Source organism: Equus przewalskii, chromosome 23 (genome assembly GCF_037783145.1).
Source record: "Equus przewalskii isolate Varuska chromosome 23, EquPr2, whole genome shotgun sequence".
In the NCBI taxonomy this organism is placed as follows: domain Eukaryota; kingdom Metazoa; phylum Chordata; class Mammalia; order Perissodactyla; family Equidae; genus Equus; species Equus przewalskii.
In genome coordinates, this window is record NC_091853.1 from 16,858,512 (window position 1) to 16,881,247 (window position 22,736).

General features: G+C 38.6%; 2 protein-coding genes across 3 annotated transcripts in view; one reads left to right on the top strand and one right to left on the bottom strand.

Annotated features, from left to right (window-relative positions):
• Positions 1 to 22,736, top strand: part of RGL1 (ral guanine nucleotide dissociation stimulator like 1) — a 239,722-nt gene that overhangs the window by 6,889 nt on the left and 210,097 nt on the right. The window lies entirely within an intron of this gene.
• APOBEC4 (apolipoprotein B mRNA editing enzyme catalytic polypeptide like 4) lies at positions 1,977 to 8,914 on the bottom strand. Its single transcript, XM_008521867.2, has 2 exons — positions 8,580 to 8,914; positions 1,977 to 4,561 (listed from the first exon to the last, which is right to left on the bottom strand). The coding sequence occupies exon 2, from the start codon at positions 4,529 to 4,531 to the stop codon at positions 3,431 to 3,433; it is 1,101 nt and encodes a 366-aa protein (XP_008520089.1). The 5' UTR covers positions 4,532 to 4,561; positions 8,580 to 8,914; the 3' UTR covers positions 1,977 to 3,430.

The window sequence follows — 22,736 nt, forward strand, 5'->3', positions numbered from 1 at the left end:
TGTGCCACAATTTCTTTATTTGTCAAATAGTTGTTATAATAATATCTACTTCATTTGATTACTGGGAGGATTAAATGAGTTAATATTTGTAAGTGCTTACAAAAGTACGTGACATATAGCTCTCACTAAATGTTAGGTAGTAATAATATTATTTTTAATTAGTATAAATTACCATGTGGCTTTCCTTAAAAAATTGCACCGTGACTCAAAGAAGATACATAATGGCAGTTTAAAGAGATAAGATTTGCTCTCAGGCCCGCAGGATTAGATGGTAGTTTGATGAAACATTCACATCTAAAGAAAATTGATGCTAGTCATGATAGGAATTGGTTATAGAGGTTCAGGTTATCTCTTCCAGTCTTGGCCCACCTAAACACTGTCCAAGGGGTGGGTGCCCTTGTGCATGCCCCACCATCCCATACCAGTGGCAGATGTCTGCTCCTGCTCCAATAAGCAGAGTGTGATAGAATTAAACATTGGACTCACAGAATGAACCCCTCTACTCCATAAAGCCATCTTCTGATTATAATTTGGTTTCTCCTGTAGTTTATTTACATGGAGAGGCCATACAGGCTGGAAGACTTGAATATCTGGTTGCATTTCCAGTTGTAAGTCTCACTGGAAATCAACACATTAACTTTCTGCTTTTACATGTTAGTGTCGGGAGCTCTGTTAATCCACATCTGCCCCTGTTTAATAAATCCATTTTGAAAAAAAGAAAAATCCATTCTTTCTGTATTGACTAAGTAGGTATTTGAGGCTACAAAGCTGAAAGCCAAATCCTGGACCATGGCAGATTCACTAAGGTAATGTTCCCCTCCCACTCCCCTCATCAGTTTCTTGGGATATATCCCCCTGCCTTTTTTTTTTTTTGATGAGGAAGATTAGCCCTAAGCTAACATCTGTTCCAATATTCCTCTATTTTCTGTATGTGGGATGCCTCCACAGCATGGCTAATGAGTGGAGTATGTCTTCGCCCAGGATCCAAACCCCACGAACCCAGGCTGCCAAAGCTGAGTGCATGGAACTTTAACCACTTGACCAGAGGATGGGCTCCCCTGCCTCCCCACCTCCCCCCAGCCACCTTTTTTAGATCACCTCACCACTAGCTGCTTCAATTTATTGGCTTCTATTTTCTTTTAATTTATTGGCTTTTAAATTCTTTGAAATTTCCATATGTTCAGTGGCAGTGATAATTCTTCAAAACTGCCATTGCCAGTTTGCCAAAGAGAGCTGGAGCGTTCCAACTTCTGCTCTCCTGGCCAGGAACCCATTGTACCCATTGTATGGTGAGCAGGAAGTCCTGACCACTGCACCGTCAGAGGTCCCTCTGGAACTATTGCTCTGCTATATGCCATCTTAGAGCAGATAGAGGTGAAAGGAAACTTAAAGATGAGCTAGCTCATATCTCTTGTTTTTACAAATGAGAAAATAGAGTCTACTTGCCTAGGGCCATATATCTTTATGCTCTCTTAACAGTCTCTTGTCCAAGGCTTGGCTGTATTAGCCTGGCGACAGGACCTGTCAGTAATGTTCTTCCTAGCCCCAGTCTTATTTAACCAGTAAAAAATTCAACTGCCAGGGGCACTTTTCTTTCTGATGGTTCTGGCGACATTTCTCTCTTTGATAATACCATTGCCATCCAGGTTCATATTTGAAATACAAATTCATCATAGATTTCAGACTATGTTTCTAATGGGTCCTTTGAAACCTGATTGAAGTTGTCATCTTTTTGACCACTTGGAGATAGATTTCATGGCAACTAGTTGGATCTACTTTTTATAATGATCAGGGATGCTAAATTTGTCGTTTTGGGGTCTTTTTTTTTTTTTAACTCTAAGTCGCAAATTGTAGACATATTATTTCATGATCTAATAATAGACTTCAACCTCATTAAATAATAATCACTATATGCCCACAGCACAATTATATTCCAATAATTCTGTAAAAATTTTCAGGTCATCAATAGAAATTCCTTTAAAAATTTTATTCATGTTTATTTTAATCACAATAGAAACTTCTATTCTAAATATTTTTCTTTTCTGTTTTTCTTTCCTTCCTCCTCCTCCTTCCGCATGGAGTATTATGTCCTTTAAGTTTTTTGTTCTAATGGCAAAACTATCTTATTAGCGTAACATTACTTTTTGCATATGTTAAGAAAAAATTTAGTAGCAAGTTACAAATGAACGTACATTTTTCTTGTAATGCATTTTTACATATTTCCAGGAGAGAAGTGAGGCCACAAATGTGAATTAATTAAACATAAGCAAAGTGCTTCAATGTACATGCTCAGAGGGTTAGTTAAGGAACACTTCCTGGAAGTGTGTTTTGAACAAGATTTTAAGAGAAGCCATAGATATGCGCTGGTGAAAAAGAAGGGGTCAGAGAAAAAAAAGAAGTGAAACATACAAATTATGCTTTGCGGAGCTATATAAGAAGAAGGGGGAGTGGATGCCAACAACAAAAAAATGTGCTTTGCAAGATGGTTAAGCAGGCACTTGGCTGGAATGGAGGAAGGATGTTGAGGAGTAGTGACTGGTGAAGTTACTGGGATGTAGTTTCACAACCTTGCTACCCACATCTTGCCTGGATACTCTGCTAGATCCTAAGGGAAAACCAAAGAGGAAGAGACAGTGCTTGACCTATAGAAACTTACAGTCTTGCTAATGAGACAGGGCCCCAGGAAGGCCGAGAAGGAGCCTTGAAAGCCAGTAAGAAGGGCTTGCGTTTTGTATGGTGTGTGAAGGGAGGAGCCTCTGGAGATTCTCATGTGTCATCCTGCCTCCATCGTCTGCTCAGGAGGGAGAGGTCTGAGCTGGGAAAGATCAAACTGAGCAGGTGGCTAGGTTTCAAAACTCAATTTTTGTAGCTGTATCTAATCAATTAGCAGAAGGGCTTTTTCCCCACACAAAACTATTTTGAACCACTTTAGAAAAAATGGGCTGCCTAAAATTGTCTGTCCACGATTAACAATTAATGGAAAATCACTGGTTTGCTTTCACAAACAGCACTTAATGTCAGTAACTTCAGGCTGTTTTCCAATTTTACAGTAAATTTTTATCCTGAAACCAATTTAGGAAGCTATGTAGTCCATGGGCTTTTTTAGTGGAAAGGTGATATGGGTAGATTAGAATAATGACATTCCTTTTCCACACCAAAGTATTAGCAAGGTACTAATGACTCCATTTTGATACTGTCACTTTCAAAATAAAGGAGAGAGATCAAGTTGCTTATGGAAGCATTTTGGGTTATGTTAAAAATAGTGTAGCTTTTTGATAGTTGAGATGGTAAATAATTCAGGTTTTGCTCTTAGTATATCAATTTATCTCCATCTTGGATCAGTCCTAAGAGAGAAAGTTTCCAGATTTTTGTTGGCTTTCTAATAAGTCCTCTGGGAGTTATTTGTTCTCTTGTTGTAGGAATGTAGATCTTATTTTTTCCCTTTCTTCTTCTTCTTCTTCTTTTCATCTGCCTCTTTGCTACTTGCAAACTGTTCTGTGATTTCCACTCTTTCCATGGGCCTTCCGATGGGAGGCCTTCCGAGGTCCTTGGTTTCCTGGAATGATATTTGAGGCATATTTAAATGCCTTACAATATTCCTGGGTTTATATGGGTTTTGATCCACATGGATTGGTGGTAGGTCTCTGTAAGGCACCAGCACAAAAACAACAGGAACCCTAAGATCTGGGGTCAGGTTGGGTTGCACTTGTCCACTTGTCACTTGAAAAGACTGTCCGGGAAAGACGTTGTTTAAGGGGTCGCTCCCTAAAGCTTTTATGTTCTGAATCTCTTTCGTCTGGGGAAGAATGTCAGTGAAATAAGGTTTGACTCCTGTTATGGCATTGATTTCATATGCATTGTGCCTGTCAGCCAGTGCTCTCCCAGGCAAAATGGGCTGGAAAACAGTTGGTCCTGAGACACCACTCACAAAGTTGTTGAGGAGGGAATGCCAAATCCCACCACTTATCGGGCTCAAAGTGACCTGTGGCCATAAGCTGGCCAGGCTCCGGAGAGCTTCGCGGTTCCATGCTGAGGCAGGAAATTCAGTCTCAGTATGATACAGCTGAGAGAAGTAAATACTGAGAGTGACATGTGGATACATTATCAGGAAATTGTACATTTTGCTGATGCAGCAGTGGTTAGCTTCATTACAAGGGGAGTTGTTGGAATACAGAATGATATGCCTGATGCTGTCGTTATTGTGTATGGCCGAGTCAAAATAACCATTCAGCTCGAACAGCATTGATTCTGGATGGGTGTTACTCCCAGAGCAACTGCTAGCGTGGCCCTTTTGCACCAGGCTTCCAGAAGTAGTTTTTAGTTCATAAAATGTAAGGTGTTTTGTTTGAGGGTACATTGGCCCATAAGGGAATCCGAAAATCTGATAAAATTCTGTGTAGGGAACTCTTGCTTCTTCACCTGTCCGAATATGGTAAGGACAATTGCAGCAATCTAGAGAGAAGCTTAGCCAGTAATAAGGTTTCACTATTGTTCCACGATTTGCTAGGTATTCCTCATATAAAGGCTCCATTGCTAGTTTTATTGTCTTCTAGCTGCAACCCTAAACGAGAAAGAGAAATTATATGTAAAACCAGTGCAGGAAAAACTAAAGACAATGCATTAATTTATTGAGCTATACTTTTCTTTAAAGGTGGTAGCACAGTAACTACAGTAGCATCTTTATTCTAAAAGATAGTGATATCTATCCATAGGTTAGAAAGCTCAGGATTCATCTTTCTTCATTGAGGCTCTTGGGGAGTGGGGAGGAGACGAAGACAACAGCGTAACCCAGCTTGACCTGTTGCATGGATTCTGAGGCAGTAGAGCAAATGGGTTAGCAGCGCAGATTCTAGAAACAGGCTGCCCTGTTCCAAATCTGGGCTCTGCCACTTACTAGCTTAGTGACTTGTGGCAAGTTTTTTAACATCTGGGAGCCACAGCTTCCTTGTCTGTAAAATGAGGATAAGAAGAGTTCCTACCTCCTAAGATTGACTTGAGGATTGAATGATTGAATAAATATGAAATGCTTTCTTATGTGCCCAACACATATTAAAGACTCAATACATATTAGCTCTTGGTAGTATTGGTGGAAATCCCCGGGTTATCTAGATGATTCTTGTTTGTGAAAGCCCAAAGAAATCAGCAGGGCTTTTGCATTTTGTTCACAGTGTTCTTCCTTGGTCCCTTTGCTGGATATGATAGTATCTAATGTATTGCACAGAGGTTTTGAGTGTGCTTGCATTTAAATCAGCTATTTCTTCAAATCATTGGCAATAAGTTGGAGGTGGTTATCCTTTTGGGAATAGGATCGTGGGGTCTATTTTGCTTAAGGCACTTTTGTAGAAGTGCCACTGGAGTATTCTTTGGGTGGTGAACTCATTCACTGACATTTGAGCGTTTTATCTCCAGTGGGTGGGTCTTATAAGAACATTTTGGAAACTTTGTTATTCTGGAAAGCAAATATCGTTCTCAGGATATTTTGAATAAATAGAGTCTGGGATGTTAAACCCAAAAAGTTGAGATCTTTAAGTAATGATTTTTTCTTTAAAAAATATTTCTTTAGTTATCATTGTTCCCAAGCAGCAACCTAGGTCTTTTTTTTTTTTTAAGATTTTATTTTTCCTTTTTCTCCCCAAAGCCCCCTGCTACATAGTTGTATATTTTTAGTTTTAGGTCCTTCTAGTTGTGGCACGTGGGACACCGCCTCAGCGTGGCCTGATGAGCAGTGCCATGTCCTCGCCCAGGAATCAAACCAGTGAAACTCTGGGCTGCGGCAGCGGAGCGTACGAACTTAACCACTCGGCCACGGGGCCAGCCCCAACCTAGGTCCTTATAATGTAGTTTTAAAAACATTTTAAGATAACTCTTTATTATACAAGTTTTACATGTTTCTTGTAGAATATTTTTTAAAATACTGCTACATAAAGGAAAAAATAAAAACTCATGCCAGTTTGTATCGGTTTACATTCCCATCACTAAGTCTGTTCCCTCCAGTCTTTTTGCTAGGTATGTTTGTTATGCACAACATAAATAAAATCATGTTCTATACTTTGATTTTTCCCTTAGTATTATATCATGAGCATTTTTCTGTTATTAAAAATTCTTCAAAAGACACAACATTTATGGCTAATTAATGTTTTATTACATTACTATAACATTTAGATTCTTGCTTCTTTTTTGTTATAAATAACACTTTGATGCACATTTCCATACATAAATCATGTCTCTGATATGAATTTTCTTTAATGTAGATTGCTAGAAGTGGTATTATTGGATCAAACTGTGTCAGATTGCTTCCTAGGAAGGTGTACCAGTTTTATCATGTTCTCTCCCGGTGTTGTTTGTCACCCACTTTGCCAATCTGAGAAGTGAGCATAAGTATCTCTTTGTGGTTATAATTTGTACCTTTTCAATTCCTAGGGAGGCTGAACACTTTTTCACATGCTTGTTGGTCTGTAGTATTTATTCTTCTGTGAAATATATGTGATCCCTTATCATTTTTTTGTTTGGGGTTTTCCTGATTGATTTGCAAGAACTCTTTATGTATCAAGAATATTAGCTGTCATATTTGTTGTAAATATTTTGTAAAGTATTTGTTTATAGAGTCTTTTAATTATGCAGATGGTATTTTCAATTATACCAAATTTTACGTTTTTATGTGGTCTAATCTTTACCCTTATGATTTATTTTTACTATTGTATTTAGAAAAGACTTCCTCATCAAAGATGAATTAAGTAGTCCCCATATCTTCTCCTAGTATGTATGATTTCAGTTTTTACATTTAGCTTTTTGTCCAGGCAGCAAAACGGACAAGGCATAAAATTTAAAAGAGATAAACTAACCATTGCAACAAAATGTATTTTTCACTTTTCAAAATCTAATTTATCATTTCAGAAGTATTTATTACCGCCTCTCATATGGAAGCGTTTGATCAACTTCTGTCTTCCTCACCCCAGAGCACCCCAATCATTGCTGCGTTTGATGCAGCCTGATCTCCAGGCTGAAACCTGCAAGTCCCTTTGCTAATCCTGTCCTGGGCAGAAAATATTTTAGAAGCCTCAGTCCAGCTGTAGATGGAATATGACTTTATGCGTGTCACCACTGTCCAAGTGGCAAATAGCTGTGCAGTAACTCTGGGCACCACATACCTATCAAATTCCAGATTTCTCCTAACCTCTGTCACGTCAGCTTAGTCTATAGGATTGGGCGTTTACCTCAGTTTCCTCCTTAGTGCTATAATTTCCTGATGCAACTGAATTCCTGCCCTAAGGCTTCCTAGACCTTGCATAGCTTTTCCTTGGGGCCCTGCACTCTTTTTCTGCTTAACCCTTGCAGTGGACTGATCACCTGAAACCTGACACCATCTCCTGCTTTATCTTAAGCATTGCCTTCTCCCTGGATCTCCTCTCTCAGCCTTACTCGTCAGACTGGATCTCTCTGAATTTCAAACTTGCTGAAACCAAGCCCAAAGTGTCACTCTCTTTTGAATATTGTGCCCTGGGTATGGTCTGTGTGGGGTGGCACACCTGATACCCAGGTTACTACGCAAATTACAATTTCACGCCACCCATAGAAAATTTACAGATTGATTTGGCTGAAATGTTATGGAAGAAGAACAAGGAGACCCTTCTTGCCTTTACTTTTTTTGGTGGTTGGGGGGATGGAGTTAGCTATTTTATAATGGTCCCAGGATTACCCTTTTGGGAAGTAGAAGTCTTCTGTCTTTCAAGATAAAAGGCAGTATGGAAACTCCCGATTGCTTTTCTAAGCACTCCTTCCTTTGTGCGCCCTCTCCTGCAGCTATTTTAGCCATGAATGGTACATCATTGCTCTAAGGAGATCTTGAGGACTAGCGGCCTTTGCACATAATGGAGGGAGCTGTGGAGTTTCATTCTAACTGATAGCTTTTCATTTTTCAAAACCACCTGTGTTTCCCTGTTAGTGAAGTCCTCCCTTTTCAGAGGGTCTTTCTGGCATCGTTCTTTTATCCCCCTCAACTGAAGGGGAGGTAGGAAAGAACTCTTGCCTCCTCTGAACTCTTACAGAATTTATGGTTTATATCATCAGTTTGTCATTGATCACAGACTATCTTGTATAGTTAACTTTTGGGATTTGTCCTTTCATTCTCCCCTAACAAGGCAGAGATGTGCCCTGTTTATCCCAGGGCCTCCCTCAGGAACTTGATTGGTTCCCAGGCCAGGTTGCCTAAGACTTGTTTCCCCAGCCTCCTGTGCCCGTACCACCCAGTCCTTTCCTTCTGCTTTGTCTGTGCTTGGGAAATGCGTGTTGCCCCCCATAGAATAGATCTACTGGCAGTAAGAAATAGAGATCTGCGAACCCAGCTCCTTGCATCCGGTTGTGAGTGGCCCCTGGACTGTGGCAGTGGGAGGACAGCTTTCCTTAGCTCAACATAAATGAACTGTACGTGAGGACAATATGCTCTCTTTTCACCCAGCTAGGATTTAGTGCGTACTGTAAAGCACAGTTTGCACTGGAGTAATTGGAGAATGGCGTTCGCCCTTCCCAATCTGTGCGCAATCTGTTAGCATCTAAAAACAAATGTTAGCAGTTATAATTACCATCACTTTGTCTCCAGGCTTGGATCGCATTCCAGGTGTTCCAGGAGATGGTCCATTTCCTTTTTTTCCTCCTTTAAGTCCCACGCCCTGTGTCAAGTCGCTTCAGAGGGCAATTGTGCTGTGAAGATTCACTTCCTATATCAGTTCAGGACTCTTTCTGAACCGTTTGTGTGTGTCAGTTCCTTTGGACTTTGCTGTCCCGAGTTAGAAAGAACTTGCTGAGGTGTGGCTGCCTCTAAGAACACTGTTGAATGGGCGCCATGGTAACGTTCGCAAAGTAGCTACTGCTAGGATACGGCTCTGACACTTATTACTTTATTTGCATTTCAAACCACCTGTTCCAAAGATGAAAATATACATGAATGCATATTCCAGCCTGGATAAAAGCGTAATATCTGACTGTTTAAGTGAATGTGTTGGAGTTTTTCTCTTTCTGGCTGTAAGAATCAAATTCTGGGGTCGTGCTCCTCAGTGCCTTTGTCTGATCTAGAATAGGTGCCAGGCTTGGTGCGTGGACAGGATTTGTTGGTTCTGTTGCCTGTGGAGGCGCCGGGGCCTCTCCTGGGGAGGATCACCCTTTTGTGGGAGGGGGGCCCCGCATGAGAGGTAGCAGAGACTTCACCAAAGAGAGGCGCTGTCTACTAAAAGGCCCACACGTCCTGAAGGGGAGCTCTTCATTTTGTCCAAACCTAGGTTATTAGGCGCCAGCTGTTTCGCTCCTCTTACAAATGCCCTGGGAGACTCTTGCTCTTGATGTGTATGTGGTTCCCTGCAGTTGAAGACAAACTCTGCCCTGGATCAGTTGCAGCCCTTTTGGCCCTTTCTCTGGGGCTGACGGAGGAGCCACTCGTCCTTCTGCATTCCTTTCCCCTGCCGCCCTCATCTCCACCCATCTCCTAGGACAGTAGACAGTTGATAGTCATGATCTGTTGTTTGTGCTCACTCTGGGTTATTCCCTCTTTCCTCTTAGGCCACTTGAAGGAGCGAGGGGTGATCCCTCTTGGGTGTTTTCATTAGTTACCACCCAAAGTTCTTACCATATATACTACTCTAAAAATAACCCATCAGGGTGATGGAAGTACCTAGAAGGCTTCCTGCAGCAGCTCACAACCTTTAACTTGTTTCTTGGACTTAAAATTCCAGTCTCTCCAACAGCCACAGTCCTGTCTCCTCTAGGGGCTCCTTCTAGCTCAGATATTTTGTGTTGATCTCTGTGGCTTTTAATGGTCTCAAGTGTATTCATCAACTCCTCAGCTGTTTATTTTTCAGTTACATTTTCCTTCATGCTGTCTTCAGTGCATGCTGACTGTCATATCCCATTCCTTCCCCCACCGTTTGCCCCTGATCATGCCTTTGCTGTTTCTGCTCCTTACTGCCATTTTCATAGCGTCTCCTAACTCAATGAACTTGTAAATATAAAACCAAAAGTTGATCCTCAAAGTTCATCTTTTATTTAACCTTAATAAATGATATTCTATTTAAAAATACTACCTTAAAAATACGCGTCTATCCACTAGTATATTTACCGATTGCATTTTAGGATGATTTTAGGGAGAGGCAATCCTAAGTAGCCACCATTTTTTAAAACAGCTCTATTAAGTTATAATTGACAAATAAAAGTTGTGTATATTTAGGGCTTCCACTTGATGTTTTGGTATACTTAAACATTGTGAAAGGATCATGACAATGAAGCTAATTAACATATCCATCACCTCCTTTATCGTTTTTGGACAGTGTGTGTGTGTGAACACTTGGGATTTACTCTTAGCAAATTTCAGGTATACAATACAGTATTGTTAACTGTAGTCGCCATGCTGTACATTAGATTTCCAGAATTTATTCATCTTGCATAACTGAAACTTTGTACCTTTTGACCAACGTCACTGCATTTCCCCTCCCCCCAGCCCCTGGCAACCACCATTCTACTGTACGCTTCTGTGAGCTTGACTATTTTAGATTCCACATGTAAATGACACCATGCAGTATTTGTCTTTCTGTGTCTGGCTTATTTTGCTTGGTATAGTGTCCTCCAGGGTCATCCATGTTGCCACAAATGGTAGGATTTCCTTTGTCTTTATTTTAAGGAAGATTAGCCCTGAGCTAACATCCACTGCCAATCCTCCACTTTTTTGCTGAGGAAGCTTGGCCCTAAGCTAACATCTGTGCCCGTCTTCCTCCACTTTATATGTGGGATGCCTGCCACAGCATGCTTGATAAGCGGTGCATAGGTCCGTGCCTGGGACCTAAACTGGCAAACACTGGGTGACCTAAGCGGAGTGTGTGACCCTAATGGCTGTGCCACCGGCCGGCCCCAGGATTTCCTTTTTAAGGGTGAATAATATTCCATTGTATGTATATACTGCATTCATTATATCCATTTATCTATGGATGGTCATTTAGGTGGTCTCCCTATCTTAACTGTTGTGAATGATGCTGCAGTGAATATTGGAGTGCAGATATCTCTTTGAGATCCTGATTTCAGTTCTTTTGGATAAATACCCAGAAGTGACATTGCTGGATGATATGGTAATTCTATTTTTAATTTTTTGAGGAACTGCTAAACTGTTTTCCATAATGGCTGTACCGATTTGCATTCCCACCAATAGTGCACAGGGGTTCCCTTTTCCCACATCCTCACCAACACTCGTTAGCTTTTGTCTTTTCGATAATGGCCATCCTAACAGGTATGAAGTGATATTTCATTGTGGTTTTAATTTGCATTTCCCTGATAAGTCGTGGTGCTTGAGCACCTTTTCATGTGCCTGTTGGCCGTTTGTATGTCTTCTTTTGAGAAATGTCTATTCAGGTCCTTTGCCCTTTTTAAAGTCAGATTGATTTTCTTTTGCTGAGTACTTTACATATTTTGGATATTGTGTTTTCTTCTAGTAGTTTTACAGTTTCAGCTTTACATTTAGGTCTTTAATCCATCTTTTTTTTTTTTTGAGGAAGATTAGCCCTGAGCTAACATCTGCCACCAATATTTCTCTTTTTGCTGAGGAAGACTGGCCCTGAGCTAATATCCATGCCCATCTTCCTCTATATGTGGGACGTCTGCCACAGCATGGCTTGACAAGCAGTGCGTAGGTCTGCACCTGGGATCTGAACCTGCAAACCCTGGGCCGCTGAAGCAGAATGTGTGAGCTTAACCACTGTGCCACTGGGCCAGCCCCTTTAATCCACTTTTAGTTGATTTTTGTATGTGGTGTGAGATAAGGGTCCAATTTCATTCTTTTGCGTGAACTACCATTTTTTAAGCCACCATATTTTACATCTGTTAGGTGTAGGAAAGCTCCAAAGGAAGGTTGACTTTGCAGAGCTCCATTTAGGTTGCACAGAATGGCTTCTAAAACTGAATTTAGTTACAAGGAAACGAAGGACCATGATCATGGTTCCTGCTCACAATTCTCTTTTTTTTCTTTCTGGGTAATTTGTCATTTATCTATTTATTTTTAAATTATTTTATTGAGGTCATATTGGTTTACAACACTGTGATTTCAAGCGTACATTATATCAGTTTTGTGTATAGACTGCATCGTGCTCACCACCAATAGGCTAGTTTTTACCCGTTACCATACACATGTGCCCCTTTACCTCCTTCACCCCCCTCCCCCCACAATTCTTATTGCTACTTCGGCATTTACAGGAAGGGAGAAACTTTGAAGAAACATCTAGTTTCCCAAACAGACTTCTTCGTTCTGTCTTCATTTATTAACATGCAATGTTTCATCTTCATTCAGATGAGTTATGATGTATATTATGTATATAAATATGCAGTTATTATGAAGAAGTTTTACAAAGGCCAAACTCTCCTACACTGATATAGATTTTTAAAAGACCTTTTCAGTTTGACACTTCAAAAATTGTTTCTAATCTCTGTTCTGGCATCCCCGTTTGGGGTACTGTATCCAAGATAGCTTGGGTGTTGCTAGTTGCCGCATGTAAGGTGACTTTCTCTTTGGGTGGCAAGATGTAAAAGAATTTATATTTTATTGCTAAAATTTTTAACTTTTATTTGAATGTACTGTGTCCAATTAAATATGTAATTCATTGCTTTTGTAGAAGTTTGGTTAGCATTCAATAACAACACCCACATTCATGTAGCAGTAACAAACTACCCAGAAAATGGAAACTGGAGAAGAAAGCAAGCATGAAATAAAGAAGAGCAGAGAATCCAGTAGATTTCACGGAGCTCACTAAGGAGTTAAGTGGGACGGATGGACTAAGATAAATGTTAGGGTTGAGAGGAAAGGGAGACAAAAAAGCAGAGGCTGGATCGCCTAGCTTGGGGGTCATAAGCAGAATGGCCACAGGGTGGCAGCACAGTCTTTGCAGTGGGAAACTTTCTTTTGGCCCACCTGTTAGTTTGCTAAAACCAGACTTTCTCTTAGAATTCCTCCATGTTGGTCTTCCCCATTATCCTAGGGAAACACCCACAAAATGTTTAAAATGAAAAGTAACTCCTAAAACTTCAGCTGAGGAAAAGTGCAGGATGAAGGCACCATCTTTACTCTCAGAGTCTGTATAGATGTTTTAAAAAAGGTTTCAGACTATCTGTGGGGAAGGACTAATTTAAGTTTCCAAACTATTATATACTGGTAACTTTGTAAAATTCAGTGAAAATGATTTTATAGAAAAATGAACAAAAAAGTCATCGAAAATATAAGCCCATTTAAAAATAATTAGTTCAGGGGCTGGCCCTGTGGCTGAGTGGTTAAGTTCACGCGCTCTGCTTTGGTGGCCCAGGGTTTCGCTGGTCCGGATCCTGGGCACAGAAGTGGCACTGCTCATCAAGCCATGCTAAGGTGGCATCCCACATGCCGCAACTAGAAGGACCCACAACTAAAATATACAACTATGTACCAGGGGGCTTTGGGGAGAAAGAGGAAAAATTGAAAAAATCTTTAAAAATAATTAGTTCAACAGATATAAAATTTTTAAATTGCATTTCAATAAATATAAACAGAATGCTTGTCTATTTTTGCTTTTATTGCCTGTCCTTTTGATGTCATAGCCAAGAAATCATTGCCAAGACCGATGTTGTGAAGCTTTTCCCTTATATTTTCCTTTCAGAGTTTTATTGTTTCAGATCTTACATTTAAGTCTTTAATAGATTTTGAGTTGATTTTTGTGTGGTATAAGATAAGGGTCCAGTTTCATTCTTTTGTGTGTGGATATCCAGTTTTCCTAACACCATTTGTTGAAGAGACTATCCTTTCTCCCTTGTGTAGTCTTGGCACTCTTGTCGAAGTTCGGTTGACTGTGGGTTTATTTCTGGGCTCTCTCTTCTGTCCCATTGATCTATGTGTCTGTCTTTAGGTAAATATGAACAGAACAAACATAACATAGGAAAAAAGAATTACCAAAATTATACATGTTGCTTATTGAAAGAATATGTATAGATGATTAATATGGAGAATCACTATTACTATTATATTCTACAATTATATTAAACAAAAAATTTATGAAGATATAGTACAGCTCCATAGTCAATGTCCTATATATATGTATTTTATGAACATCACATATATCCATTCTTAAAACTTTTATTGTGACCAACCACCTTGCTTCTTGCCTGTTACTTTAATCTAGGTTGAACTGATGACAACGCTATCTGCAGGGTATAATGTATATCCAAACTGTTTTAATAGCATCATAATAGAGAAAGCTGGTTTTAAGAGGTATGTTGCTAGGAAGAGAGGAAGAGATTTTAAAGCAACTTCACAAGCTCAAGATATCTCATTTTTAACTTTTTAAAAAATGAAGCAAGTGATGTTGTATTTTCACAATTCCTCAACGATGCTTTATCAGTAACCGGTTCCAACAATTTGTCCTGTAAAGTTATATTAAATTTAAATTATCTTCAGTGAAAGGAATGGTTTATGGTTCCATGAATTTCCTATGTATGGATCTTCTTTTGATGGAGAATAAAAATTTTAGACCTCCTATCAATTCTCTCAGGTATTTGGTAATCACTTTTTGCAGCTGTGCAATATCAGAATTATTACCTGCTGCACTGATGGTAGTTTTTAAATTACAAAACATGACATAACAATCTGTGGAAACGCTGTTCTTCCACACTTTCGATATTTATTTTGACTTTTCAGTCATCTGTTCCTGAAAAACATGTTGCATTTCTTCCTTGTTTGAAAATATTAAGATTATTAACATACTGAAGATTTCAGACAAATAGGCAAGTCTGGCTGTCTAATATATATCTTTAAAAAGTTGGGCCCAAACTCATTTCTTATCCAGCAGTAACTCTAGGAGTTTTTTCAACAGTTCAAACATTTTCTATGGAACTTTCTTCCTAGAAAACCATTGTATCTAGCATACAATAATAGTTGTTTATGATCACCTTCCATATTATCACATAAGGAGAATATCTCAAATGTAATGCATTAGCCTTTATGTAATTCATAGTTTTTTACTGTGTCACTAAGCACGTGGTTTAGTTCAGCTGACTTTTTTTCATACTAAGATTTTCTCATTGAAGAAAGCAGTGTGTGGCTTTACATTCTGGCTCAAGCTCTTTAATCGGAGCAATTACTCTAGAACCTTCTCCTATGCAAGATTTAAACTCTAAATCGCATTTTCTGATATAGATCCTACAAGGTCATATCAAATTTCTATAAAACACTCTCAATTTCTGTACTTGCTGTGTTCACATTGGTAACAGTTCGTGGATAGGTGCTGGTTCACAGACTTAGCTTTGAGTGACATTGCTTTTGTGAACTTCTTCCAGCCCACTGAAGTCACTATTAGGTAGTGATCCTTTTTTTCCCCCCCGAGGAAGATTAGCCCTGAGCTAACTACTGCCAGTCCTCCTCTTTTTGCTGAGGAAGCCTGGCCCTGAGCTAACATCGTTCCCGTCTTCCTCTACTTTATATGTGGGATGCCTACCGCAGCATGGCATGCCAAGCAGTGCCATGTCCGCACCTGGGATCCGAACCGGTGAACCCTGGGCCGCCGAGAAGCAGAACGTGCGAACTTAACCGCTGCGCCACCGGGCCGGCCCCTAGGTAGTGATCCTTAAGTTCACTAAATTTTACTTAAGTTAATTCCTCTGGCTAGCTTGTAATATAAATGATAAGGAATTTAAATGAAAATATCAGTTATTGAACAGAGATTAATATTTACTGAATGTGTGCTCTGTGCCAAAAATTCTACATGCCCTACATCACTAAGACGTGGGTATTATTACAATTTCCATTTTACAGATAAGGAAACTGAGGGTCAGAGTGTTTAACTAATGTTCAAGATAACATAGCTAGTAATTGGAAGAGCTGGGATATGAAGCCAGAGCACTCTAAAACTCTTTTCTGTATACCATCCCTCCATCACATCCTGCTTTTTGAACAAAAAGAAAATTTCAAGTTTGTGACCCAGTCTAAAGATAAATGGGAAAAATCATATTTCAAAAGTGAGAAAATGATAAGAAAATATAGGAAAAGGGTGTCATGCTATGATGATAGGTATGTGTGGGAAAACAGCTGGAAATGTTTCTGGCAAGAAGAAAGAATTTTTTTTAAATCAACTTTATTGAGGTATAATTTACATATAATAAAATGTACCCATTTTAAATGTGCAGTTCTATGAATTTTGACAAATGTATATACTCATTACCACCATTTCAATAAAAATATAGAACGTTTCCATCAACCCCGAATTTCCCCTGTGTCCTTTCCTTTCACATCAATCATCCTCCCACATGGCTCTAGGGTGGTGCTATCTATTTGCTGTTACTATTGATTAGATGTGTTTTTTCCAAAGTTGTACATAAATGGAATTATAAAGTATGAACTCTGGCATCTTTCGCTTATTGCTCAGCATAATGTTTTTGAGATTCATTCATGTGATTGTGTATATCAGTAGTTCATTCATTTTTAATATTGAATAATATTGCATTGTGTGGATATACTATAATTTATCTGTTCACCTGTTGATGGGTATTTGTATTTCTAGTTTGGGGCTATTATGAAAAAAGCTGCTCTGAACATTCATGTCCAAGTCTTTGTGTGGACATATGTTTCTATTTCTTTTGGACAGACACTTAGGAGTGCAATTGCTAGGTTGTATGGTAAATACATCTCAACTTTCTAAGAACTGCCAAACTGTTTTTCAAAGAGGCTTGTTATTTTGTATTCCCACTAGCAGTGTAGGAGCATTCCAGTTACTCCACATCCTTGTCAACACTGGGTATTGTCAGTGAGTGGAAGTATTTAACATATTGATTTAGAAAGGCTAGTTTCCTTTAAGCTTGTTGTTTGACAGGAAGGGAATGAACAGTGGTTAGGATTCTGTAGGACTTCTCTTTCTTCATTTGGATAGCTAATCTCCAATAAGTCCCAAGGGCACCATACTCATCAAGAAATTTGGTATTTAGCTTGTCAGTGTTTTCAGCTCCTCTTGTCCCAGTCTCTTCTAAATGAAGTCACTGATAGTCTTGAGCTGAGCTCAGTTTGATCTTGTCCCTGAATTAGGGCAGAGTATGTGGAAGCTGAGAGAAAATATGTCCATCGACTCAGCAGAGGATGCCGTGAGCTCTGAAAATCCTCGAAGTGGTTGCTGTCAAGAAGTCTGTTGTCAGTCTAATGGTTGTTTCTTTATAGATGATTTATTTTTTCCCTGGTGACTCAAGACACTTTCTTTGCTTTTTCATGCTTTATAGTTTCAATATTATGTGTTTAAGTGTGGATTTAGTTTTATTTATCCTTCTTGTAACCCGAATTTGGTGATTCTTATTTTTTGTTAAATCTGGAAAATACTCAGCCATTATCTCTTGAAATATTCCTCTCCTCCGTTCTCTCTTTTCTCTTCTTTTGGAACATTGATTAGGTATATGTTGAACCTTCTCATTTATCTTACGTGGCTCTTAATTTGTCTATTGTAATTCCCATTGTTCATCTTTCAGTGCTGCGTTCCAGGAGTTTTCTCCTGGTAAATCATCTAGTTCTCCACTTTTCTCTACAGGTCTTTTTATCTGCTGTTTAACCCACTTATTGAGTTTTTTAAATCAATGAGTATCTTTATCATTTCCAGAAGTTTTATTTTGTGCCTGTATTTTCCTCTGTTTTCATAGTTTTGGGGTTTTGATCTAATTATTTTAAATGTTCTTATTATATAGTCTGTAACAAATAATTCTATTACCTAAGGTTCTTAGGGGTTTAACTCTGCTTTTTGTTCTTTCTGCCCACTCTTGCTTATGGTGGATTGTTCCTTTGGGTGTTGTAAAATTTCCTTTTTTAGGTCATGCTTGGTGGGGATCCTATGATCCCCGCACTGGAGGCGTATCTCTCTAGAGCAGTGCTTCTCAATCTTTGCCGTACGTTAGAATCACCTAGTGAGCCTTTAAAAATTAGGATGGCAGGTTGAACCCCAGACCAGTTAACTCAGATACTCCCAGCAGGAGACGGAGGCATCACTGTTTTTAAAGCTCCATAGTCAAGGTTGAGAGCTGCTGCTCTAGAGAGAATTTGCCTTTAAGTTTTACAGACACTTCGAGTGTGTTTCTAGCCCTGGCTCACTTCAGTATCAATTTGTCAGTTCTGGGTTCCTGAACTAGTTAGGCAGTATAAATTTTTTTTCAACAGTACAAAAACATTTTTAGTAGAGATTATCAACAAAGCCAGTTTGATTCTTTTTGTTTGTTTGTTTCCAACTTTATTGGGGAATAATTGACAAAATCGTATATATTTAAAGTGTAAAACATGATGATTTTATATACATATACATTGTGGAATAATTACCTAGATCAAACTAGTTAACACATCCTCACATAGTTAACTTTGTGTATGTGGTGAGAATGCTTAAGATCTACTCTCAGAAACTTTGCAATACCATATTATTAACTATGATCACCATGTTATACACTATATCCTCAGAACTTATTTATCGTATAACTGAAAGTTTGTATTCTTTGACCTACATCTTCCCATCCTCCCCAACTCTTGGTAACCATCATTCTATTCTGTTTCTATGAAATCAGCTTTTTTTTTTTGAGTCCACATATAAGTAATACCATACAATATTTATCTTTCTCTTTCTGGTTTATTTCATTTAGCATAGTGCCCTCAGGTCCATGTTGTTGCAAATGGCAGGATTTTCTTCTTTTTTATGGCTGAATAATATTCCATTGTATATATTTATACACTACATTTTCTTTATCCATTCATCTGTTGATGGACGTTTGGGTTGTTTCCGTATTTTGGCTGTCGTGAACAATGCTGCAGTGAGCATGGCAATGGAGATATCTCTTTGAGATACTGACTTAATTTACTTTGAATATATACCTACGAGTGGGTTTGCTGGATCATATGGTAGTTCTAGTTTTAATGTTTTGAGGAACCTCTATACTATTTTCCATAGTGGCTGCACCAATTTACATTTCCACCAACAGTGTTTAAGGGTTCCCTTTTCTCCACATCCATGCCAACATGTTATCTTTTGTCTTTTTGATAATAGCAATCTTAACTGGCGTGAGGTGATATCTTGTGGTTTTGTCTTGCATTTTCTTGATGACTAGTGATGTTGAGCATATTTTCATGTACCTAATTGACTATTTTGTTTGCCTTCTTTGGAAAAAATGTCTATTCATGTCCTTTGCCCATTTTTTAATTAATTTTCTTTTTGCCATTGTGTTGTATGAATTCTTTAGATATTTTGGATGTTAACCCTTTATCATATATATGGTTTGCAAATATTTTCTCCCATTCTGTTGGTTGCCTTTTCAACTTATTGATTGTTGCTTTTGCTGTGCAGAAGCTCTTTAGCTTGTTGTAGTCCCACTTGTTTATTTTAGCTTTTGCTTCCTGTGCTTTTGGTGTTGTATTAAAAAAAATCATTGCTAAGACCAATGTCAAGGAGGTTTTCCCTATGTTTTATTCTAGGAGTTTCATAGTTTCTGGTTTTACATTTAAGTCTTTAACCCATTTCAAGTTAACTTTTATGAGTGGTATAAAATAGAAGTTGTTTCATTCTTTTGTATTTGAATATCCAGTTTTTCCAACACCGTTTATTTTTGTTTTTTAAATTTCCATGTGTACTTTTTAAAATTTCAAATGTTCATCATTGTATTTTGATTTCTGTGTTGATTACATCGTGTTCATCACCCAAAGACTAATTACAATCCATTATCATACACATGTCCCAACACCATTTGTTGACGAGACTATCCTTCCCCGTTGTGTGTTCTTGGCACCCTTGTCAAAGATTAGTTGACTGTTAAGCATAGGTTTATTTATGAGCTTTCTATTCTGTCCTGTTGGTCTATGTGCCAGTACTGTACTCTTTTGATTACTATAGCTTTGTATATAGTTTGAAATTAGAAAATGTGATGCCTCTAGCTTTGTTCTTCTTTCACAAGATTGCTTTGGCTATTTAAGATCTTTTGTTGTTCCATACAAATTTTAGGATAGTTTTTCTATTTCTGTGAAAAATGCTATTGGAATTTTGATAGGGATTGCGTTGAATTTGTAGATCACTTTGCGTAGTACAGACATTTTATCAATGTTAATTCTTCCAATTCAAGAACATAGGATATCTTTCCATTTATTTGCTTTTTCTTCAATTTTTTGCAAATATTTTCATCAAAGTCTTATAGTTTTCAGTGTACAGGTCTTTCACTCCCTTGGTTAAATTTATTTCTAAGTATTTTCTTTTATTTTTTAAATGGCTGGTCTGTACTTTTCTTTTTTTTTTTTTTTAAAGATTGGCACCTGAGCTCACATCTGTTGCTAATCTTGTTGGATTTTTTTCTTCTTATCCCCAGAGCCCCCCAGTACATAGTTGTATATTCTAGTTGTGAGTGCCTCTGGTTGTGCTCTGTGGGACGCCGCCTCAGCATGGCCTGATGAGCGGTGCCATGTCTGTGCCCAGGATTGGAACCGCTGAAACCCCAGGCCACTGAAGCGGAGTGCACGAACTTAGCCACTCAGCTATGTGGCAGCCCCCTTTCTAAGTATTTTATTGTTTTTGATGCTATTTTAAATGGTATTGCTTTCTTAATTTCTTCCGATAGCTCCTTGTTAGTGTATAGATGTGCAAATGATTTTTGTTGTTGATTTTGTATCCTGCAACTTTACCAAACTCATTTGTTGGTTTGAACAGTTTTTTTGGTGGAGTCTTTAGGATTTTCTGTATATAAGATCATGTCATCTGCAAACAGATGATTTTACTTCATTTCCAATTTGGTAGCCTTTTATTTTATTTTTTTCTTGCCTAATTGCTGTGGTTAGGACTTCCACTACTCTATTGAAAAGAAATGATGGGAGTGGGCATGCTGGTCTTGTTCCTGATCTTAGAGGAAAGGCTTTTAAGTTTTCATTATTGAGGGTGATATTAGCTGTGGGCTTGTTATATATGGCCTTTATTATGTTGAGGTGCTTTCCTTCTATACCTAATTTGTTGACAGTTTTATCATGAAAAGATTTTAGATTTAAAAAAAAAATCAAACTGGGGTTTCTCCAAGATTCTCTGAGATTGAAGGTAAGTATATTTTGCTGGACTTGAAAGCTCTGGTTCTTTTTTTTCTCTCCCCTAAACCCCTGTGCATGGTTGTATATCCTAGTCGGAAGTCCTAGTTCTGCTATGTGAGCTGCCACCAGAGTATGGCAACTGACAGGTGGTGTGGTTCCACCAATGGGAAACAAACCCGAGGGCTGCCAAAGTGGTGAGAGTGCTGAACTTTAACCACTACGCTATCAGGGCTGTCTCAAAAGGAATTGAATTTTGTCAAATGTTTTTTCTGCATCTACTGAAATGATCATATGATTTTTACCCTTCATTATGTTAATGTGGTGTATTGCATTTATGGATCTGTATGTTGAACCATCCTGGCATCCCAGGAATAAATCTCACTTGATTATGGTGTATGACTCTTTTAATGTGCTCTTGAATTCAGTTTTTAGTATTTTCTTGAGAATTTTCACATCTATGTTCATCAGGGATATTGACCTGTAATTTTCTTTTCTTCTAGTGTCCTTATCTGGCTTCAGTATCAGGGTAGTAACGCTGGTCTTGTAAAATGAGTTTGGAAGTGTTTCTTCCTCTTCAATTAGGTAGTATAAATTTGAACCTTGTGTTTGGGGAGTCTTTTTTCCTCCCACCAAGTGTTTGCTGAGGTAGACATGTTCCTTGTCATCTCTTTTTATTGAGAGAGTAGCCCTTTGAGGGTTTATGGGGGCAGAATGGGGCTCTGTGCCACTTCTTCACTTTGAGCAAAGCCCAAAGCTTCATCATCTATTTCCATATGACTGTAAAAACCCAAGCTTCTCGCTTACGAGTATCAACAAATACTCTCTGGACAGCCTAAATATCAGTGCCAATGTAACACATTTATGTCTGCGTTCTTCCCTGGTTTTGGTTCTAGAATTTCCCTTACTTTCCCTTTGACTCAGCCATGCATTTAGAATCTTTGTTATATTTCATCCAACAATTCTAGGTTTGTCTATGTACTTAGATCACAATGTTGCTGGAAATAGAAGTCTTACTTACAACTGTTAGTCTGTACCTTCAAGGCCATGCTCTGCCTTTGAATTCATCCTTCTGTTCCCAATGTCTCCCTGAACCAAGTGTGAGTTTCTGTGTCTTTGGACGTGGTACATTGAGTTTGCAAGCATCCACCTGGGAGACAGACCTGTGGACCTTGTATGTGTTTCCCTAAACTGTGCCTGGCCTGGTCTTGGCTTCATCTTGCTCCAGTGTATGTTGCCAAGGTCCCAGGATGCTTTGAATTCAAACCTACCTGAATTCTGTCAACCTTTATTCTTTTTCTTCTATATCCAAGTCTCTGTCTTCACTGACTTGCCAAACATAACTCAAGTTTCAGTTTATTTCCTGGATTCCTCTTTCCACAAAGGACTCTATCCTTGATTTGAGAGTTTGTAGTGTGTTTATTGCAATGTGGGAATGGGTCCAACTCAGGATTCAGATTTCTAGGATGCCCAGATGGTCTTAGCAAAAAAGCTTCTAACTTTCCACCTCATTTAAAAAAACACTTGACTTATTGAGTATGTAAATTTCAAAGACTTTCTATTACATGTTGATCATGTATGTACCTATAGTATTAATTGAGGATCAACTCTAAATTATTCGTTTTGTCAGAAGGAGGAATTTACAGTTGAGGGTTCCCTTTGATTTACTTTTATTTGCTTAATTCAT